This window comes from Pseudophryne corroboree, chromosome 1 (assembly GCF_028390025.1).
Source record: "Pseudophryne corroboree isolate aPseCor3 chromosome 1, aPseCor3.hap2, whole genome shotgun sequence".
Lineage (NCBI taxonomy): Eukaryota > Metazoa > Chordata > Amphibia > Anura > Myobatrachidae > Pseudophryne > Pseudophryne corroboree.
In genome coordinates this window covers 906,655,332-906,677,891 of record NC_086444.1, presented here as the reverse complement: position 1 = coordinate 906,677,891, position 22,560 = coordinate 906,655,332, and the positions used below count along the sequence as shown (strand labels likewise).

The 22,560-nt window shown below is 47.6% G+C and overlaps 1 protein-coding gene across 12 annotated transcripts in view; it reads right to left on the bottom strand.

Moving 5' to 3' along the window:
• Positions 1-22,560, bottom strand: part of BLTP1 (bridge-like lipid transfer protein family member 1) — a 705,550-nt gene that overhangs the window by 392,680 nt on the left and 290,310 nt on the right. For all 12 annotated transcript variants that reach the window (XM_063920260.1, XM_063920265.1, XM_063920266.1 and 9 more), the window contains exon 28: positions 1,948-2,788. In XM_063920260.1, the coding sequence (XP_063776330.1) occupies positions 1,948-2,788 (841 nt within the window). The remainder of the gene's footprint in view (positions 1-1,947; positions 2,789-22,560) is intronic.

The following is a 22,560-nucleotide window of genomic DNA, read 5'->3' as shown; positions in this document are numbered from 1 at the left end:
TGGCAGGGGTAATTTACACCTATATAGCCTCTGGGGCTATATATGGTGTCAGTTTTGCCAGCCAAGGTGTTAATATTGCTGCTCAGGGCGCCCCCCCCCAGCGCCCTGCACCCATCAGTGACCGAAGTGTGTGGTGTGCATGAGGAGCAATGGCGCACAGCTGCAGTGCTGTGCGCTACCTTGGAGAAGACAGAAGTCTTCAGCCGCCGATTTTCCGGACCTTCTTGCTTCTGGCTCTGTAAGGGGGACGGCGGCGCGGCTCCGGGAACGGACGACGAGGTCGGGTCCTGTGTGCGACCCCTCTGGAGCTAATGGTGTCCAGTAGCCTAAGAAGCCCAAGCTACCACCACTTTAGGTAGGTTCGCTTCTTCTCCCCTTAGTCCCTCGCAGCAGTGAGCCTGTTGCCAGCAGGTCTCACTGTAAAATAAAAAACCTAAACTATACTTTCTTTCTAGGAGCTCAGGAGAGCCCCTAGTGTGCATCTAGCTCGGCCGGGCACAGAAATCTAACTGAGGCTTGGAGGAGGGTCATAGGGGGAGGAGCCAGTGCACACCAGATAGACCTAAATCTTTCTTTAGATGTGCCCAGTCTCCTGCGGAGCCGTCTATTCCCCATGGTCCTTACGGAGTCCCCAGCATCCACTAGGACGTCAGAGAAAAAAAACAAAACGATAAGCTAATGCTCTTGGATCATCTCGGTCGTGATGGGCGTCTCGCGCTGAATGCCGTATAGATGCTAGGTGTATGAGGACACAGCTGTATGGAGCTGTGGCAGACAGTCTTTTGGACCCCTGCTATCCAACTGTGAGCAGAGATTCTATCCTGTAAGACCTTCCTACCTGATATGGCTTACTATTTGGCAAGCCTAAAAGAACAAGCACAGCAGCCAATATAATGAACAGCAAGCAGCCACAGCTCATTCTCCACCCTATCTGTCCTCTAAGGTTTTTCTGTGGGCTTTTTCCTCTCTCTGGTCTGTGTCTTGGCAGCAAAGCATCCTCCTGGATTGTGTAGCCTGCTAACAGTTATAAACTTCCTTTCCCTTAATAACCTTGCCTGAATAAAGAGAGTATGTATATTGCAGGAGGGACACAGTTAGAAATGTTTTTTACCTAGTCCAAATGTCATTCCAAACTGGCTCATTCCTAATTCAGGGGAAATAGACTGTCACAGCATGTTAAGCAGAGGACAATAGTTCTTGCTTGCCTAGTGGAGTGCCCAGTGATGTGGAGGAACCAATCTGAACCATGACTAAGATCCAGGCTGTTACAGCACTCATATAATTTGACAAATGCAATTGGGTATATAAAGGTTTTTTTTCCTCATTTGTTCCTTCCAGGGACAAGACTGGACGCCTTGTTTTTCAAAACTACCCCAACTGAATCTGTATACGAAGCACAACGGAACTTAGCGTGACAAAGAAATGTGGCCGCTGCATCATAGCACTTCATATATTGATTCAGACGCACATAGATAAAGAAGTGGCGCCTATCAAATTAATCATTGCAGTTTCATGAAGAGGTTTTGTCACATTGTGATGCGATTAAGACACAAATTTGAATAAAATATTCAGCGCAAGCCATATTGCATGGAACCTGGCGTGCCGAGAAGGGGCGTTTGGCGTGACTGCAGCAATAGTGCATAAGGATACACCTGTATTGGGCAGTCTCCAGTCCAAATTAACAGATTTGCCTCCTATAATGGCCATGCCAGATAATGCACAGGGATTCACATAAGAATCCACTTGTTTACAAAATTCTTAGCCCTAAATTCATAAATACACCATTTTGTGTCAGCACTCATAAGAATTAATTTAAATGTGCAATCCATTTCCATCCACTGACTCGCTAGCCAATCTGCTCCAGTGAATCATCACATATTATAGAACTAATCTATAAAAAAATACACCACAAACTGCATGTAAAGAAACTCATTTGTTTGATCATACCTTGAAAGTTGGAACACAGAGCTGTTCATAAGAAGTTGAGCTTTCTTCGCTGGTTGGCGTGTCCAAATCTAATGGTCGATGCAGGGATGATTTTGAAGTCCTTTTATTTGTTGGATGCTTTACAGACCAGTTAAATACCTGGAATTGACTCAGGTAGTTCTGGTAACAGGACATTATAGGTTGCTGACTAGTTTGGTCATTTTCTGTGCGCTTCTCAATTTCTATTGGGTATTTATGTTCCAACGGCTCCTCTTCCCCACCTAGTGCAGAGACAAATGAAGCCTGAGAAGCATGAGTTCTGATCGGCAGTGTCCTTGGATCTAGCCTGGCCTCCCCATGAACAGTAGCAGTCAAAGGACCTTCTACACTATGGTAAATAGAACCTCTGCTGTAATCAATTTTTTGAGTCTGCTTTTTTCGTCTTTTTCTCCCAGGATATGTACCAGGGCCTTCATCACTACTTATGGGTTCAAACTCCTCAGCTGCAGAAAAATAAGCTTCACTATCTGCCATTGACATACTAGAGTCCATCGAACGGTATTGGTGGAAAGAGTTAGAATCTGCTGATGGAGTGTATGGAAAGGAGCCAAAACTTCTCCTTTGCTTTGGAGAATCCAGGACGTTCTCATCACTGCGCGAGACATCGCTACTAAACTGAACTCCAACAGGACCTGGTGGCTTGTCCACATAGAAGGCTGCGGAGAGACTCTTTGTGCTGCCAAGTCTTGTTGAACATACTGATGCCTGACGTTTCAGAGGAGAACGGAGTGGAGAGTGGACAGCAGGTCTGTCCTGAGAGTTTGGAGAAACAGGACTACTCCTGGATGCTTCAACTGGAACACTAAAACCAAAACACGATATTACTAAAATTGTGTTTTTTTTATTGCATTTTCACACAAACAGACAAAAAAAAAATCGCTAATTCTTGCATTAAAAGTTTACTGAACTTGAATGGACTTTTCAGAAGCATCTTGCACAATTTAGACAAAGCTTAAAATTTGGCAACAGTACAAATGTTGGCCCTAAAAACATGGCTTATTGCACTGCATAGTAATCTATGGCTGCATCTAGAGTTTTGAGTAACTTGCAGTTGGGCCAGTTACTGCATCTCTGGGGTAGCAGGCTGGAAATGGGAAAGTGCACGTTGGGTACAGTAGGGGCATGCACATGTATGTAGCAAGCCTCCAGTAGTGGTGGCCTAGACTGACAAATAGGGTGGAATTCAATTGTTTTTAAAAGCATCAAAACTGATGGGCATCTAGAAGAGTGATTCAATTGTTAGTCCGATCAGACGCCCATTATGCAGCGGCAGTCATATTTCAGCTCGCAACCTCCAGAGCAAAAATTTGGCTGTTTGGGTGCCCAAACACTTTTCCGTTCGCACACATTCGTTTAGTCACATGTAGCTGCTTTTTGTGGCTAAACCCTGAATAATTGGGCGTGATAAAGCAATAATTAAAGGCCACCCAAAACAACTGAAATGCAATAATAGGTGTCCATTAATTATTGCGCCTTCAAAACACTTGAATTCCACCCATTGAATGCTTATCATTTGCATGTCACCAAGGCCTGCTTAAAACATCTGTGCTCATGATGATATAGCATTAGCTTTGATTACAAAGGTTGAATTAACAGATTAAACAAAGAAATCTAGCATGACTCCACCACATAGCTATATTGGGGTAGAGGGCTTGGACTGCACACCCTAGCTACTTATAATAGGATGCACTACCTTGCCGGGATTTAGTATTACAACACAGGAACAAGAGAGCAGGTGCACCATACAACCACTAGAATTATAATTAATTTAATTATACATTATATTTGAGGTTCTTGGCATACATTGGCCAATATATGAGCCTGCCCTGGGATGGTTTGGCTGGGTGGTTTGGGGGTGCCCTGCGCCCTACAGTCGAAACCCTATAATGTTAGGGACCTGTCCGATGAGGTAATTTATGCCAAGAACCTCAGATATGATGTATAATTAAATTTATTTTAATTCTAATGGTTGTATGGTGCACCTGCTCTCTTGTTCCTATGTTGTTCAACCACATAGCTAAGGAGAATTAGTGATAGTCTGGGTTTGTTATAGTTAAAGCAGGGGGACACTAACCGATGGCTCCCACTGCAAAAGTGGTAACCCAGAAAAGGCTACGCTGGTACCAGTGAAACTGTCAAAGCCATGATACTAGCAGATTGCAAAACAAACAGCACTATGGCCCTCATTTAGCATGGATCGCAATTGTAAAGCTGCTCGAAGGCTGCGATCCATAGTAATGCAAATACAGTAGGAGGTGTTCTAACACCTTGGCTGCATTTGCGATCCCAGCGCTGTGACTGTGTTGCAGCCTGGGATCAACATCGCCATTGCGCAATGTTCCTAGACACGATTTTCCTCACAGACCGCCAGCTGAGTAAGCTTGTAAAATGGGCTTTTATCATGAATCGCGAAAATGGACCTATTCAGGTAGCAGCAAAACTTTTCACATGATAATTCTCCAAAGGTTTTAATGGAGATTTCTTTTCGCCACCTCCTGAGCAGGTGAAAAGTTGGGGAAAATCCTATTGTTTTATTCCAATTTTTTTATAAAGTGGAATAAAAATAGGATTTTGGTACTTACCAGGTAAATCCTTTTCTTTGAATCCATAGGGGGCACTGGAGTACTCTTGGGATATGGACGGCTTTAGCAGAACAAAGGCACTGAATATTTAAATTTAGAACTCTCCACCCCTCCATATCCCCGAGTACCTCAGTGTTTTTTACTGTGCCGAACAGGAACTATAGAGAGGTTGACAATGGAGAATTCCTATAACATAACGGACAACAACAAAGTTGACACAATGTTACTGACAACGAAACAGTTGACACCATAACCGATAGAACCTTATAATTTGAACCAGTCGGTGAAAATGTGTTACCATAAGATCCCCTGAACTTAATACAACCCAGTTAAAACTGCTCTGGGTGGGCGTCCAGTGCCCCCTATGGATTCAAAGAATAGGATTTACCTGGTAAGTACCAAAATCCTATTTTCTTTTTCATCCACTAGGGGTCACTGGAGTACTCTTGGGACGTACCAAAGCTTCCCCCGTGGGCGGGAGAGCTGTTTGACACCTGTAACACTAGGCGGCCAAAGCTAGATGCTGATGCCGCAAACGTATCAAACTTGTAAAAGCGCACAAACGTGTGCACTGAAGACCATGTAGCCGCACGGTCAAGCTGCGTCGTAGAAGCTCCACGACCAGCTGCCCATGACGTTCCCACAGAACCTGTGGGATGAGCTATTACTGATGTAGGCGACTGTAACCTAGCATGAAGGTAAGCCTGACGTATAGTCAGTTTTATCCATCTGGATAAGGTCTGCTAAGAAGCTGGCCAACCCCACTTGGCAGCATCATAGAGAACAAACAACGTATCCGTATTACGAACTGTAGACGTTCGGGACATATAAACGCGTAATGCGCGTACCACATTCAGAGTTCTAGAATGTGCTGTCAACACAGGAACTACTATTGGTTGATTGATGTGAAAAGATGACACTAGCTTTGGTAAGAAATCGGGATTCGTCCGAAGTTCCGCTCTGTCATCAGGAAACACCAAATACGGTGGCTTGCATGACAAGGCACCCAAATTTGAAAAACGCCTTGCCGAAGCTAAGGCTAGAAGAAAAATCGTTTTCCAAGTGAGAAACTGAATATCCACTTGCTGTAAGGGTTCAAAATATGAAGACTGTAAGAAATCTAAAACCAGATTCAAGTCCCATGGCGCTGTAGGTAGAATAAATGGAGGCTGTACTCTGAGGACACCCTGCAGAAAAGTGTGTACCGACGGCAATAGAGCCAATCGTCTTTGAAAATAAATTGACAACGCAGATACCTGCACCTTCAGTGTAGATAAACGCAGTCCTCCATCCAACCCCGTCTGTAAAAATAACAGAATACGGGATAACTTGAAAGATGATGTCGGAAACTTCCGAGCTTCACACCAACCTATATAGGCACGTCAAATTCTGTAATAATGAGCTGCCGTAACCGGCTTCCTAGCTCGTAACATGGTTGGTATAACCGATACTGTAATGCCCTCTCTTCTTAAGAGGGCGGTCTCAACAACCACCCCGTCAAACGCAGCCGCGCTAAATAGGGGTAAAAGAACGGACCCTGTTGTAACAGGTCTGGACGTAGTATGAGCGGCCAAGGATCGTCTGCGAGTAGTCCGCGGAGAATCGAGAACCAAGCTCTCCGAGACCAATGAGGCATCACTAGTATGACTGTGACGGACTCTCTTTTGATCCGTTTTAGCAACTGAGAGAGCAGCGGAAAACGGTGGAAACAGATACACGAGGCTGTACGGCCACGCGATTGTGAGAGCATCCACCGCCACTGCCCTTGGATCTGTCGTTCTGGACACATACTGGGGCGTTTGTAATTGTGGCGAGATGCCATCATGTCCACCTGAGGGTAACCCCACCTGTGGACCAACATGTGAAACACCTCTGGATTTAATGCCCAGTCTCCTGTATGAAAATCCCGACGGCTGAGATCATCCGTCTAGCAGTTGTCCACTCCCGGAATGAACCCAGTCGACAATATCACCTTGTGGTATTCTGGGCAATTGAGGATTCAAGCTACTTCCCGCATTGCCATGCGGCTTCTCGTTCCTCCCTGGTTGTTGTGTATGCGACTGCCGTCGCGTTGTCTGACTGCACTTGGACAGTCTGAGAGCGAAGCATGTAGTGCATTGTAAATTGCACGGAGTTCCAGGACACTTATAGACAGCAATCTGTCGTGATCCGTCTAGAGACCCTGTCGCTGACCATTTTAAACTACAACTCCCCAACCTCTGAGACTCTCGCCCAGAGTAGAGACACCCTCGCCCCCCTGTGGGGAATCTGCCTATGTGAGGGCGACCACTGCTGTTGAAATGGACGCGAGTGAAAACGTCCGAACTGAAGCGCTTCGAAAGCCCATCATTGTTCCTAATAGGCGAATACACAAATGTACCGATAGTGTGCGTGGCTTGAGCACTAATTGTACTAGATGGCGTATAATCTGTACTTTCTGGTGTAGTAGGTAAATTCTTTGATTTACCGTATCTGGAATCATACCTAGGAATTGAAGTCGTTGAGACGGAATTAGATGTGATTGTTTTTGAAGTTGACACTGCAACCGTGGTGTACGTTAGCAGCGCAAGTCGGAGGAGCATCTGTTGAGACGGAGCTCTTATGAGCAGATCGTCTAAGTATGGAACGATTGTCACTGCCAGGGATCTGAGATGAGCTATCATCACAAACATCACTTTGGTGAATACCCGAGGCGCTGACAAGAGGCCAAACGGTAGAGCCTGAAACTGTTAATGGTTGTGGCGTATTGCAAAACGCAAGAACCTGTGATGAGGTGACCAAACCGGAATGTGTAAGTACGCATCCTGGAGATCAAGCGCAATCATGCAATCTTGTGGCTCAAAATATGCAAATACTGACCGCAGAAATTCCATCTTCAATCTGTAGTAAGTGACTTACTGATTGAGACTGCGACGGAGGCCTCCGGCTTCGGTACCACAAACATACGGGAATAATAACCCTGACCTTGTTGGTGTACCAGGCCTGGAATTAAAAACTGCTGAATCCAGCAGAGACTGAATGGCAACCTGCCAAAACGCCTTCTTGTCGTCCGACAGAGGCAGTCCTGCCTTGAAAAACCGCAGTGGCGGGAGACAGCTTTCTTTTAACCCTAAATAGCGGATACATCCATGAGTGGATGTCTGGAAACCCGGCAAATGTAACGTGTAAAGGCGCGCTCCCACAATTGGAAATTCGAGATGGGCTGGGAGCCCGTCAAGCCACTGGCTTGTTGTGACTTTAGCGCCCTGGCGTTACAAGGCGTGACCCTCCGGCTTTGTTTTTGTACCACAGCCTTGAAAAGACTGAAGTCTAAAGGCTTTAAACGCCGGACCAGAGTATTTCCGTCTTGATACCGGAGGAGGCAATGGCGGGAATTTGTCAAATTTAGGACCAAAGAACTTCTGGCCTGGTCGTGCTGAAACTAGCGACGATGAAAAGCGAGAAGCGAGCTAACAGGCGGCAGCATAAGCTGTACAGAGATACTCAGCAGCTTCTCAGATGTGATTAACGATAAGTATAACGTGATCGTCATTGTTTCCATACACAGAGCGCCCTAGTGACCCAAATGTATCTTGGGTCTTTATAAGGTTTGACACAGACGAATTCACCAATGGCGGATTCTCCAATTTAGATGTCACTGTGTGGAAACGGGTAAATAGACTTAAATCTTATAGGCCCTACACACATGCCGATATTCTGAAAGATATGAACGATCTCGTTCATAAATGAACGAGAACTCGTTCATATCTTTCAGTGTGGAGACTCCAGCAATGAACGATGCGCGGCCCCGCGCTCGTTCATCGCTGATCTCCCGTCGGCTGTGCATGCAGGCCAATATGGACGATCTCGTCCATATTTGCCTGCACTTCAATGCAGCCGGGTGACGGGGGGAGTGAAGAAACTTCACTCCCCCCGTCACTGCCCCCCCCGCCGCCGGGTTGCTCGTCGGCCGTATCGGCCGTCGGGCACCTCGGCGGCGCATCGCCGAGTGTGTAGGGCCCCTTAGTAAGATATCCTAAATAAGAAGCCCATTAAAGATCTGTCGTTTAGTAAATACGATGGATTAGATGTTAGAGGCTCCTTAGTCTCCGTAAATTTCAGAGACGGACTCACTGGTCATTAGCAATGTATGGTTGTCAAAACCCGCACTATCTGACTGCTGGTCTAATGTGCCCTCCTCACTCGTATTTAGCGCTGTGAGGTTTGACATAGAATTGTCAGACTGCAACATAGCAGAAATGTTTAAATTATAAGACCAGGTAAATTAACACCCTGGTACCCAAAGTGAAGTTGGACCTTTGGAAAGGCTGAGACTCCTCCGTTAGAGCTGGCGGAGTAACTTCCGAGACTCCGATCTTACCGCTCCTGTCGAGCGGAGTCAATTTGAATTGCCAATGCTTAACATAGGATCTGGGAAAGAACCGGCTTCCGGAGTGGAAACCTACAAAACATACTGAACATGTGGTAGATTTATGTACAGACATTGTAGTAAAACTTATTTTTAGTCTGTGCTGGAGCCTTACTCCTTATACAGACAGACAACACAATAGCCAAAGGACACACACTTGCACGACTCAGTAAAATTTTTACTTAAGGTGTGTAATATATATATATATATTTATGGCCGAAATACAGTTCACATGGCCAGCCTATGTGAAACCTGAACCAAAATTCCCACTAACACCCCTGCGCCTCCGGTGGAGTAGAGATGTAGGGCAGGAACATTCTGGAATTACAAACTGGAAGAAACAGGAAGCATGGTTAAAATGGCCCCCATGCCATGCTTACACTGATAATCACAGGACAGGTTACAATAACTGCTGCAGTGTAAATATAGGCTCAATAGTCTATTATACAGTGATAATCACAGTCTAGTATACAGTGATAATCACAGGCAGGTTACAATACATGCCTCCAGTGTTAATATAGGCTCAATAGCCTATTATACAGTGATAATCACAGGCAGGTCACAATACATGCTCCAGTGTTAATATAGGCTCTGCCTGCTGACTGCAGTTTAATATATTAATATAGGCTCTCTATTAATACCACCTATAGATATGGCAGCCTGTCATGCTATTCTTTCCCTTACATTTTCCCCCTTGCAGCCGCGCTGTAATCAGCCAGGTCCCCCCCCCCCCCCCCCCTTCCCCCTGTACTCCCTGTAGCGCTGTGTCTCAGCGGGGAGCCGGGAAGCTCATTGCAGGGAGGCGAGGGACACTTATTGCAGAGCAGCGGAGGTCGGCTGGCCGGAGCGGCGCGTAGCGGCTTCCGGCGTCGCTAGCCGAGCTGCGGCGGGTCTCCCCCTCTGAGCGCTGGCACTTGCAATACAGCGCTGACGGAGCACCTGGGGCGGCCGGACGGAGCGGCTGGGGCGGGCCGGCTGTATGAGCGGCGGTGAGCGGGCGGCATTACAACACGGACCCCACACAGCGGGGCGGCAGCGCCCGTTTCCCCAGCATACCTTGTTGTAGGGAGGCCTGCGACGGGCTTCAATCTGTAAGCTCCGAGCTCTTCAGTTTATGGCTGCGACGGGGCTTCTATCTGTAAGCTCCGTCCAGCTGTTGCAGGAGGCAGTGGGCTGCCTGTGGCTGTGAGGGTGCTCTTTGTGAGGACCGACACGCCATGCGCTGTCCGTGCAGCGGCACTATCCCGGACCCATGTTTTTACAGAAACTGGGAAGGGATGTGCTAAGTGAAAAAGTAAAAATGTAAAAGTAAAAATGAAAAATTAATAAAATCTTCAACTAAGTGTGGGAACTCCACACAAGCCTCGTTAGTGCTGTGAGCACAGAAAAAACACTGAGGTACTCGGGGATATGGAGGGGTGGAGAGTTCTAAATTTAAATATTCAGTGCCTTTGTTCTGCTAAAGCCGTCCATATCCCAAGAGTACTCCAGTGACCCCTAGTGGATGAAAAAGAAATAAGATTTTACTCACCGGTAAATCTATTTCTCGTAGTCCGTAGTGGATGCTGGGACCATGGGGAATAGCGGCTCCGCAGGAGACTGGGCACAACTAAAGAAAGCTTTAGGACTACCTGGTGTGCACTGGCTCCTCCCACTATGACCCTCCTCCAGACCTCAGTTAGGATACTGTGCCCGGAAGAGCTGACACAATAAGGAAGGATTTTGAATCCCGGGTAAGACTCATACCAGCCACACCAATCACACCGTATAACTCGTGATACTATACCCAGTTAACAGTATGAAATATAACTGAGCCTCTCAACAGATGGCTCAACAATAACCCTTTAGTTAGGCAATAACCACAAACAAGTATTGCAGACAATCCACACTTGGGATGGGCGCCCAGCATCCACTACGGACTACGAGAAATAGATTTACCGGTGAGTAAAATCTTATTTTCTCTGACGTCCTAAGTGGATGCTGGGACTCCTTAAGGACCATGGGGATTATACCAAAGCTCCCAAACGGGCGGGAGAGTGCGGATGACTCTGCAGCACCGAATGAGCAAACTCTAGGTCCTCCTCAGCCAGGGTATCAAACTTGTAGACTCTTGCAAAAATGTTTGAACCCGACCAAGTAACAGCTCGGCAAAGTTGTAAAGCCGAGACCCCTCGGGCAGCCGCCCAAGAAGAGCCCACTTTCCTCGTGGAATGGGCTTTTACAGATTTAGGGTGCGGCAGTCCAGCCGCAGAATGTGCAAGTTGAATCGTGCTACAGATCCAGCGAGCAATAGTCTGCTTAGAAGCAGGAGCACCCAGCTTGTTGGGTGCATACAGGATAAATAGCGAGTCAGTTTTCCTGACTCCAGCCGTCCTGGAAACATATACATTTCAGGGCCCTGACTACGTCCAGTAACTTGGAATCCTCCAAGTCCCAAGTAGCCGCAGGCACCACAATAGGTTGGTTCACATGAAAAACTGTTACCACCTTAGGAAGGAATTGGGAACGAGTCCTCAATTCCGCCTATCCATATAAAATACAGATAAGGGCTTTTGTATGACAAAGCCGCCAATTCTGATACACGCCTGGCCGACGCCAAGGCCCACAGCATGACCACTTTCCACGTGAGGTATTGTAGCTCCACGGATTTAAGTGGCTCAACCCAATGCGACTTCAGGAAATCCAACACCACGTTGAGATCCCACGGTGCCACTGGAGGCACAAACGGGGGCTGACTATGCAGCACTCCCTTAACAAAAGTCTGAACTTCAGGCAGTGAAGCCAGTTCTATTTTGGAAGAAAATCGATAGAGCCGAAATCTGGACCTTAATGGAACCCAATTTTAGGCCCATAGTCACCTCTGACTGTAGGAAGTGCAGAAATCGACCTAGCTGAAATTCCTCCTTTGGGGCCTTACTGGCCTCACAGCACGCAACATATTTCCGCCATATGCGGTGATAATGGTTTGCGTTCACTTCTTTCCTAGCTTTAAATAGCGTAGGGATAACTTCCTCCGGAATGCCCTTTTCCTTCAGGATCCGGCGTTCAACCGCCATGCCGTCAAACGCAGCCGCGGTACGTCTTGGAACAGACAGGCCCCCTGCTGCAGCAGGTCCTGTCTGAGCGGCAGAGGCCATGGGTCCTCTGAGATCATTTCTTGGAGTTCTGGGTACCAAGCTCTTCTTGGCCAACCCGGAACAATGAGTATAGTTCTTACTCCTCTCCTTCTTATTATTCTCATTACCCTGGGTATGAGAGGCAGAGAAGGGAACACATACACCGACTGGTACACCCACGTCCACAGCTATCGCCTGAGGGTCCCTTGACCTGGCGCAATATCTTTGTAGCTTTTTGTTGAGGCGGGACGCCATCATGTCCACCTGTGGCCTTTCCCAACGGTGTACAATCAGTTGGAAGACTTCTGGATGAAGTCCCCACTCTCCCGGGTGGAAGTCGTGTCTTCTGAGAAAGTCTGCTTCTCAGTTGTCCACTCCGGGAATGAACACTGCTGACAGTGCTAACACATGATTTTCCGCCCATCGGAGAATCCTTGTGGCTTCTGCCATCGCCATCCTGCTTCTTGTGCCGCCCTGTCGGTTTACATGAGCGACCGTCGTGATGTTGTCTGACTGGATCAGCACCGGCCGGTGTTAAAGCAGGGGTCTAGCCTGACTTAGGGCATTGTGAATGGCCCTTAGTCCCATAATATTTATGTGTAGGGAAGTCTCCTGACTTTTCCATAGCCTCGGAAGTTTCTTCCCTGTGTGACTGCCCCCCAGCCTCGAAGGCTGGCATCCGTGGTCACCAGGACCCAGTCCTGTATGCCGAATCTGCGGCCCCCTAGAAGATGAGCACTCTACTGCCACCACAACAGCGACACCCTGGCCCCTGGAGACAGGGTTATCCGCCGATGCATCTGAAGATGCGACCCGGACCACTTGTGCAACAGATCCCACTGGAAGATCCTTGCATGGGACCTAGCGAATGGAATTTCTTCGTAAGAAGCTACCATCTTTCCCAGGGCTCGCGTGCATTGATGCACCGACACCTGTATTTGTATTAGGAGGTCTCTGTCTAGTGACGACCACTCCTTGGACTTCTCCTCCGGGAGAAACCCTTTTTATCCTGTTCTGTGTCTAGAACCATACCCAGGAACAGTAGACGCGTCGTAGGAACCAGCTGCGACTTTGGAATATTCAGAATCCAGCCGTGCTGTTGTAGCACTTACCGAGATAGTGCTACTCCGACCAACAACTGCTCCCTGGACCTCGCCTTTATAAGGAGATCGTCCAAGTACGGGATAATTATTTCGGCCATTACCTTGGTAAATACCTCGGTGCCGGGGACAGACCAACGGCAACGTCTGGAATTGGTAATGACAATCCTGTACCCCAATTTTGAGGTACTCCTGGTGAAGAGGGTAAATAGGGACGTGCAGGTAAGCATCCTTGATGTCCAGTGATACCATGAAATTCTCCAGGCTTGCAATAATCGCCCTGAGCGATTCCATTTTGAACTTGAACCTTCGTATATAAGTGTTCAAGGATTTCAATTTTAGAATGGGTCTCACCGAACCGTCTGGTTTCGGTACCACAACATTTTGGAATAGTAACCCCGGCCTTGTTGAAGGAGGGGTACCTTGATTTCACCTGCTGGGAGTACAGCTTGTGAATTGCCGCCAGTACTACCTTTCTCCGAGGGCAGCAGGCAAGGCTGATGTGATGTAACGGCGAGGGGGAGTCGCCTCGAACTCCAGCCTGTATCCCTGTGATAGTACTTGCAGAACCTAGGGATCCACCTGTGGGCAAGCCCACTGGTCCCTGAAGTTCCCGAGACGCGCCTCTGTCAGGTCCGGGTGTTTTTGTGAATCCGTTAACCCGGGACCAACCACAGGTGTAGGTGCTGGGCTATGAAGAAAGCAGGGAGGACGAAGAAAGTTCCGATTCATATATTTATTCAAAATAACAATTCAGTAAAGAGTTAACTGACAAGTTGTTAATCATCATATTATACTGAAGTATTGCAGGAATAATATGCAAGAGAAAACTCAAAAATACATAAAAGAAATGTTCATGGAAACATATGCAAAACAAGCTGATGAATAAATGTTGGATTGTCCAAATATAAACGAGCTTTGATGCTGAACTGCAGAATATGATTAACTGGATAATGCAGACATGAAGAGATAACTGTAAGGATTTGCAATGGAGTTTTGAGAGTTAACTGAGAGACTGTGAAGAATTATCCTTGTTATGACAACATAGCAAATATAAACAAGCTTTGATGCTGAACTGCAGAATGTTATTAACTGGATAATGCAGACATGAAGAGATAACTGTAATGATTTGCAATGGAGTTTTGAGAGTTAACTGAGAGACTGAAGAATTATCCTTGTTATGACAACATAGCAAATATAAACAAGCTTTGATGCTGAACTGCAGATTGTGTTTAACTGGTTAATGCAGACATGGAGAATTAACTGTAAGAATTGGCAATGGAGCTTTGAGAGTTAACTGAGAGACTGTGATGAATTATCCTTGTAATGACAACATAGCAAATAAAAGTACTGAATTGGGTTACTTGCGGGTTCCGGAGATCACTGTGAAACTGTAGTAGAAGACAAGGTGATGAATGGGTTAAATGCAGAGTTGAACAAACGAACAGCTGAGAGAAACAGAATCCTCCAGACTTTGAATGATAGGCAGACTGACAAGGTAACCTCATGCAGGACACTGGGAATCCAACTATTTCCAATAGGAGTGCAATTAACTGACAGCACAGCGGAGAGCCGGTGGATCTTTCAGCAGTGAAGGCTGCAGACGGACCTCTGGGAACGGAGGCGATATCTGGACCACGGGAATCACACAGGAATGCACGGAGAGAGCTCAGAGCTAGAGCACAGCTTTGATACAACAAAGCACTGGCCCAGAGTAACATAATCCCAGCCTACTTAAAGGCAGCACAAGCACGGGATTGGCTTACACCTGCCCACAGGTGTTTTCACAAGTGCTCTGTATTAGCTATTTGGTCTCCAACATGGCCACCTCCTATACAGCAGACACACCGCAGTGCCTTAGGCCATTTGGTCCCCGCACTCACAGTTCCCAGACTCTGCATTACCTGTGCCATTGATCACGCCGTGTCCCCACACGGGCGCACAGCACCGCGAGCAACCTCACTGGCAACGGATGAACCCCAGAACCCGCAGAGGTAAGAGACAGGTTCGTGACAGCCTCCACCGCACCTGTCTCCACCTGTGGAGCCCCAGCGTCATGCGGTGGACTCAGAGGAAGCGGGGGAAGATTTTTGATCCTGGGAACTGGCTGTCTGGTGCAGCTTTTTCCTTCTTCCCTTGTCTCTGTGCAGAAAGGAAGCGCCTTTGACCCGCTTGCTTTTCTGAAGCCGAAAGGACTGTACCTGAAAATACGGTGCTTTCTTAGGCTTTTGTGAGGAAACATGAGGTAAAAAATTTTCTTCCCAGCTGTTGCTGTGGATACGAGGTCCCAGAGACCATCCCCAAACAATTCCTCACCCTTATAAGGCAGAATCTCCATGTGCCTTTTAAAGGCAGCATCACCTGTCCACTGCCGGGTTTCTAATACCCTCCTGGCAGAATGGACATTGCATTAATTCTGGATGCCAGCCGGCAAATATACCTCTGTGCATCCTTCATATATAAGACGATGTCTTTAAAATGCTCTATGTTAGCAAAATATTATCCCTGTCTAGGGTATTATTATCTGACAGGGTATCAGACCACGCTGCAGCAGCACTATTTATGCTGAGGCAAATGCATGCGTTTTTTGAGCCCCTGATGGCCTTTGAGACGCCTGGGCAGGCGCGGGCTGAGAAGCCGGTTGTCCCACAGCTGTTACGTCATCCAGCCTTTTATGTAAGGAGTTGACATTGTCGGTTAATACCTTCCACCTATCCATCCACTCTGGTGTCGGCCCCACAGGGGGCGACATCCCATTTATCAGCCTCTGCTCCGCCTCCACGTAACCTTCCTCATCCAACATGTCGACACAGCCGTACCGACACACCGCACACACACAGGGAATGCTCTGACTGAGGACAGGACCCCACAAAGTCCTTTGGGGAGACAGAGAGAGAGTATGCCAGCACACACCAGAGCGCTATATAATCCAGGGATTAACACTATAACTGAGTGATTTTTCCCCCAATAGCTGCTTGTATACATATATTGCGCCTAAATTTAGTGGCCCCCCCCTCTCTTTTTAACCCTTTGAGCCTGAAAACTACAGGGGAGAGCCTGGGGAGCTGTCTTCCAGCTGCACTGTGAAGAAAAAATGGCGCCAGTGTGCTGAGGGAGATAGCCCCGCCCCTTTTTCGGCTGACTTTTCTCCCGCTTTGTTATGGATTCTGGCAGGGGTAATTTATCACATATATAGCCCTGGGACTATATATTGTGATGATTTGCCAGCCAAGGTGTCTTATATTGCCCTCAGGGCGCCCCCCCCCCCAGCACCCTGCACCCATCAGTGACCGGAGTGTGAGGTGTGCATGAGGAGCAATGGCGCACAGCTGCAGTGCTGTGCGCTACATTGTTGAAGACAGAAGTCTTCTGCCGCCGATTTTCCGGAACACTTCTTGCTTCTGGCTCTGTAAGGGGGCCGGCGGCGCGGCTCCGGGAACGAACACCAAGGTCGGGTCCTGCGGTCGATCCCTCTAGAGCTAATGGTGTCCAGTAGCCTAAGAAGCCCAAACTACCACCTGTTAGGTAGGTTCGCTTCTTCTCCCCTTAGTCCCTCGCTGCAGTGAGTCTGTTGCCAGCAGATCTCACTGTAAAATAAAAAACCTAAATATACTTTCTTTCTAGGAGCTCTGGAGAGCCCCTAGTGTGCATCCAGCTCAGCCGGGCACAAGATTCTAACTGAGGTCTGGAGGAGGGTCATAGTGGGAGGAGCCAGTGCACACCAGGTAGTCCTAAAGCTTTCTTTAGTTGTGCCCAGTCTCCTGCGGAGCCGCTATTCCCCATGGTCCTTACGGAGTCCCAGCATCCACTTAGGACGTCAGAGAAAAATACCCAAACATACACTATCACCCATTTTTACGTACCTCTAATTAAAGTAGAGCATTTATTTTGCATAAAAAATAGCTTTCCATCATTTTTTCAGTATTTTAGAAAAATGCATATAGCAGCCATTTGACACAATTTAAGATCCCCCAAATACTTTCTTTTTTATTGCCAATAATAGACTTCTGTACTGTTATTCTATATTAGTTTACATTTTTGGGGGGTACAGGCAGATTTCCCCATTTTGACCTATACTTAATGCCTGTAACACCAGCAAGATTTATAGTGAGAATGCAGATTTCATGATTTTCTAATTGAATGTATGATAATCGGGAGCGCGCATACAGGTGATAAGTGGAATTAATGGACAATAGGGGCATTAACTTAACATGCATTGACTTGGCGCTTTATCGTAGGTAACTGAATTCCCCCAAAAGTCAGTTAGTCATTGAAACCTTGGGCATAGTAACTACAAGTGCCAGCATGCCCTTGGCTGCCAAAGAGTGTGATGAACTATGAGTATCAGCATGCTCTGGTAGCAATCTGTGTTTCTCGTTTCTGAAACAGTTCACATGGATTAATAGCAAAAAAAAAACCTTTCAAACAGTAAAATAAGAATTTACTTACCGATAATTCTATTTCTCATAGTCCGTAGTGGATGCTGGGGACTCCGAAAGGACCATGGGGAATAGCGGCTCCGCAGGAGACTGGGCACAAAAGTAAAAAGTTTTAGGACTACCTGGTGTGCACTGGCTCCTCCCCCTATGACCCTCCTCCAAGCCTCAGTTAGGATACTGTGCCCGGACGAGCGTACACAATAAGGAAGGATTTTGAATCCCGGGTAAGACTCTTACCAGCCACACCAATCACACCGTACAACTTGTGATCTGAACCCAGTTAACAGCATGATAACAGAAGGAGCCTCTGAAAAGATGGCTCACAACAACAATAACCCGATTTTTGTAACAATAACTATGTACAAGTAATGCAGACAATCCGCACTTGGGATGGGCGCCCAGCATCCACTACGGACTATGAGAAATAGAATTATCGGTAAGTAAATTCTTATTTTCTCTAACGTCCTAGTGGATGCTGGGGACTCCGAAAGGACCATGGGGATTATACCAAAGCTCCCAAACGGGCGGGAGAGTGCGGATGACTCTGCAGCACCGAATGAGAGAACTCCAGGTCCTCCTCAGCCAGGGTATCAAATTTGTAGAATTTAGCAAACGTGTTTGCCCCTGACCAAGTAGCTGCTCGGCAAAGTTGTAAAGCCGAGACCCCTCGGGCAGCCGCCCAAGATGAGCCCACTTTCCTTGTGGAATGGGCTTTTACAGATTTTGGCTGTGGCAGGCCTGCCACAGAATGTGCAAGCTGAATTGTACTACAAATCCAACGAGCAATAGTCTGCTTAGAAGCAGGAGCACCCAGCTTGTTGGGTGCATACAGGATAAACAGCGAGGCAGATTTTCTGACTCCAGCCGTCCTGGAAACATATATTTTCAGGGCCCTGACTACGTCCAGTAACTTGGAATCCTCCAAGTCCCTAGTAGCCGCAGGCACCACAATAGGCTGGTTTAAGTGAAATGCTGAAACCACCTTAGGGAGAAATTGAGGACGAGTCCTCAATTCTGCCCTGTCCGTATGAAAAATTAGGTAAGGGCTTTTATAGGATAAAGCCGCCAATTCTGAAACACGCCTGGCTGAAGCCAGGGCTAACAGCATTACCACTTTTCATGTGAGATATTTTAAGTCCACAGTGGTGAGTGGTTCAAACCAATGTGATTTTAGGAACCCCAAAACTACACTGAGATCCCAAGGTGCCACTGGAGGCACAAAAGGAGGCTGTATATGCAGTACTCCCTTGACAAACGTCTGAACTTCAGGAACAGAAGCTAGTTCTTTTTGGAAGAATATTGACAGGGCCGAAATTTGAACCTTAATGGACCCTAATTTTAGGCCCATAGACAGTCCTGTTTGCAGGAAATGCAGGAATCGACCCAGTTGAAATTCCTCTGTAGGGGCCTTCCTGGCCTCGCACCACGCAACATATTTTCGCCAAATACGGTGATAATGTTGTACGGTCACATCCTTCCTGGCTTTGATCAGGGTAGGGATGACTTCATCCGGAATGCCTTTTTCCTTCAGGATCCGGCGTTCAACCGCCATGCCGTCAAACGCAGCCGCGGTAAGTCTTGGAACAGACATGGTCCCTGCTGGAGCAGGTCCTTTCTTAGAGGTAGAGGCCACGGGTCTTCCGTGAGCATCTCTTGAATTTCCGGGTACCAAGTCCTTCTTGGCCAATCCGGAGCCACGAGTATAGTCTTTACTCCTCTCCTTCTTATGATTCTCAGTACTTTTGGTATGAGAGGAAGAGGAGGGAACACATACACTGACTGGTACACCCACGGTGTTACCAGAGCGTCCACAGCTATTGCCTGAGGGTCCCTTGACCTGGCGCAATATCTGTCCAGTTTTTTGTTGAGGCGGAACGCCATCATGTCCACCTTTGGTTTTTCCCAACGGTTCACAATCATGTGGAAGACTTCTGGGTGAAGTCCCCACTCCCCCGGGTGAAGATCGTGTCTGCTGAGGAAGTCTGCTTCCCAGTTGTCCACTCCCGGAATGAACACTGCTGACAGTGTTATCACATGATTTTCCGCCCAGCGAAGAATCCTTGCCACTTCCGTCATTGCCCTCCTGCTTCTTGTGCCGCCCTGTCTGTTTACGTGGGCGACTGCCGTGATGTTGTCCGACTGGATCAACACCGGCTGACCCTGAAGCAGAGGTCTTGCCTGACTTAGGGCATTGTAAATGGCCCTGAGTTCCAGGATATTTATGTGAAGTGACGTTTCCATGCTTGACCACAAGCCCTGGAAATTTCTTCCCTGTGTGACTGCTCCCCAGCCCCTCAGGCTGGCATCCGTGGTCACCAGGACCCAATCCTGAATGCCGAATCTGCGGCCCTCTAGGAGATGAGCACTCTGTAACCACCACAGGAGAGACACCCTTGTCCTTGGAGACAGGGTTATGCATTTGAAGATGCGATCCGGACCATTTGTCCAGCAGGTCCCACTGAAAAGTTCTTGCGTGGAATCTGCCGAATGGAATCGCTTCGTAAGAAGCCACCCTCTTTCCCAGGACCCTTGTGCATTGATGTACTGACACTTGGCCTGGTCTTAGGAGGTTCCTGACTAGGTCGGATAACTCCCTGGCTTTCTCTTCCGGGAGAAACACCTTTTTCTGTACTGTGTCCAGAATCATTCCTAGGAACAGCAGACGTGTCGTCGGAATCAGCTGCGATTTTGGAATATTTAGAATCCATCCGTGCTGTCGTAGTACTACTTGAGATAGTGCTACTCCGACCTCTAACTGTTCTCTGGACCTTGCCCTTATCAGATCATCGTCCAAGTAAGGGATAATTAAGACGCCTTTTCTTCGAAGAAGAATCATCATTTCGGCCATTACCTTGGTAAAGACCCGGGGTGCCGTGGACAATCCAAACGGCAGCGTCTGAAACTGATAGTGACAGTTCTGTACCACAAACCTGAGGTACCCTTGGTGAGAAGGGCAAATTGGGACATGGAGGTAAGCATCCTTGATGTCCAGAGACACCATATAGTCCCCTTCTTCCAGGTTCGCTATCACTGCTCTGAGTGACTCCATCTTGAACTTGAACCTTTTTATGTAAGTGTTCAAGGATTTCCGATTTAAAATGGGTCTCACCGAGCCGTCCGGCTTCGGTACCACAAACAGCGTGGAATAATACCCCTTTCCCTGTTGTAGGAGGGGTACCTTGATTATCACCTGCTGGGAATACAGCTTGTGAATGGCTTCCAATACCGCCTCCCTGTCGGGGGAAGACGTTGGTAAAGCAGACTTCAGGAACCGGCGAGGGGGAGACGTCTCGAATTCCAATTTGTACCCCTGAGATACTACCTGCAGGATCCAGGGGTCCACTTGCGAGTGAGCCCACTGCGCGCTGAAATTCTTGAGACGGGCCCCCACCGTGCCTGAGTCCGCTTGTAAGGCCCCAGCGTCATGCTGAGGACTTGGCAGAAGCGGGGGAGGACTTCTGTTCGTGGGAAGAGGCTATCTGCTGCAGTCTTTTTCCCCTTCCTCTGCCCCGGGGCAGATATGAGTGGCCTTTTGCCCGCTTGCCCTTATGGGGACGAAAGGACTGAGCCTGAAAAGACGGTATCTTTTTCTGCTGTGAGGTGACTTGGGGTAAAAAGGTGGATTTCCCAGCCGTTGCCGTGGCCACCAGGTCCGATAGACCGACCCCAAATAACTCCTCCCCTTTATACGGCAATACTTCCATATGCCGTTTGGAATCCGCATCACCTGACCACTGTCGCGTCCATAACCCTCTTCTGGCAGAAATGGACATCGCACTTACTCTTGATGCCAGAGTGCAAATATCCCTCTGTGCATCACGCATATATAGAAATGCATCCTTTAAATGCTCTATAGTCAATAATATATTGTCCCTGTCCAGGGTATCAATATTTTCAGTCAGGGAATCCGACCAAGCCACCCCAGCACTGCACATCCAGGCTGAGGCGATTGCTGGTCGCAGTATAATACCAGTATGTGTGTATATACTTTTTAGGATATTTTCCAGCTTCCTATCAGCTGGTTCCTTGAGGGCGGCCGTATCAGGAGACGGTAACGCCACTTGTTTTGATAAGCGTGAGCGCCTTATCCACTCTAGGGGGTGTTTCCCAACGTGTCCTAACCTCTGGCGGGAAAGGGTATAATGCCAATAATTTTTTAGAAATTAGCAGTTTTTTATCGGGGGAAACCCACGCTTCATCACACACCTCATTTAATTAATCTGATTCAGGAAAAACTACGGTAGTTTTTTCACACCCCACATAATACCCTTTTTTGTGGTACTTGTAGTATCAGAAATGTTCAAAACCTCCTTCATTGCCGTGATCATGTAACGTGTGGCCTTACTGGAAAATACGTTTGTTTCCTCACCGTCGACACTGGAGTCAGTGTCCGTGTCAGTATCGACCTGAGGTAACGGGCGTTTTATAGCCCCTGACGGTGTTTGAGACGCCTGTACAGGTATTAACTGATTTGCCGGCTGTCTCATGTCGTCAACAGTCTTTTGTAAAGTGCCGACACTATCACGTAATTCTTTCCATAAGACCATCCAGTCAGGTGTCGACTCCCTAGGGGGTGACATCACTAACACAGGCAATTGCTCCGCCTCCACACCATTTTCCTCCTCATACATGTCGACACAGCGTACCGACACACAGCACACACACAGGGAATGCTCTGATAGAGGACAGGACCCCACTAGCCCTTTGGGGAGACAGAGGGAGAGTTTGCCAGCACACACCAGAGCGCTATATATATATATATACAGGGATAACCTTATATAAGTGTTTTTCCCTAATATAGCTGCTGTATATATTAATATGCCAATTTAGTGCCCCCCCCTCTCTTGTTTTACCCTGTTTCTGTAGTGCAGGACTGCAGGGGAGAGTCAGGGAGCCTTCCTCCAACGGAGCTGTGAGGAAAAAATGGCG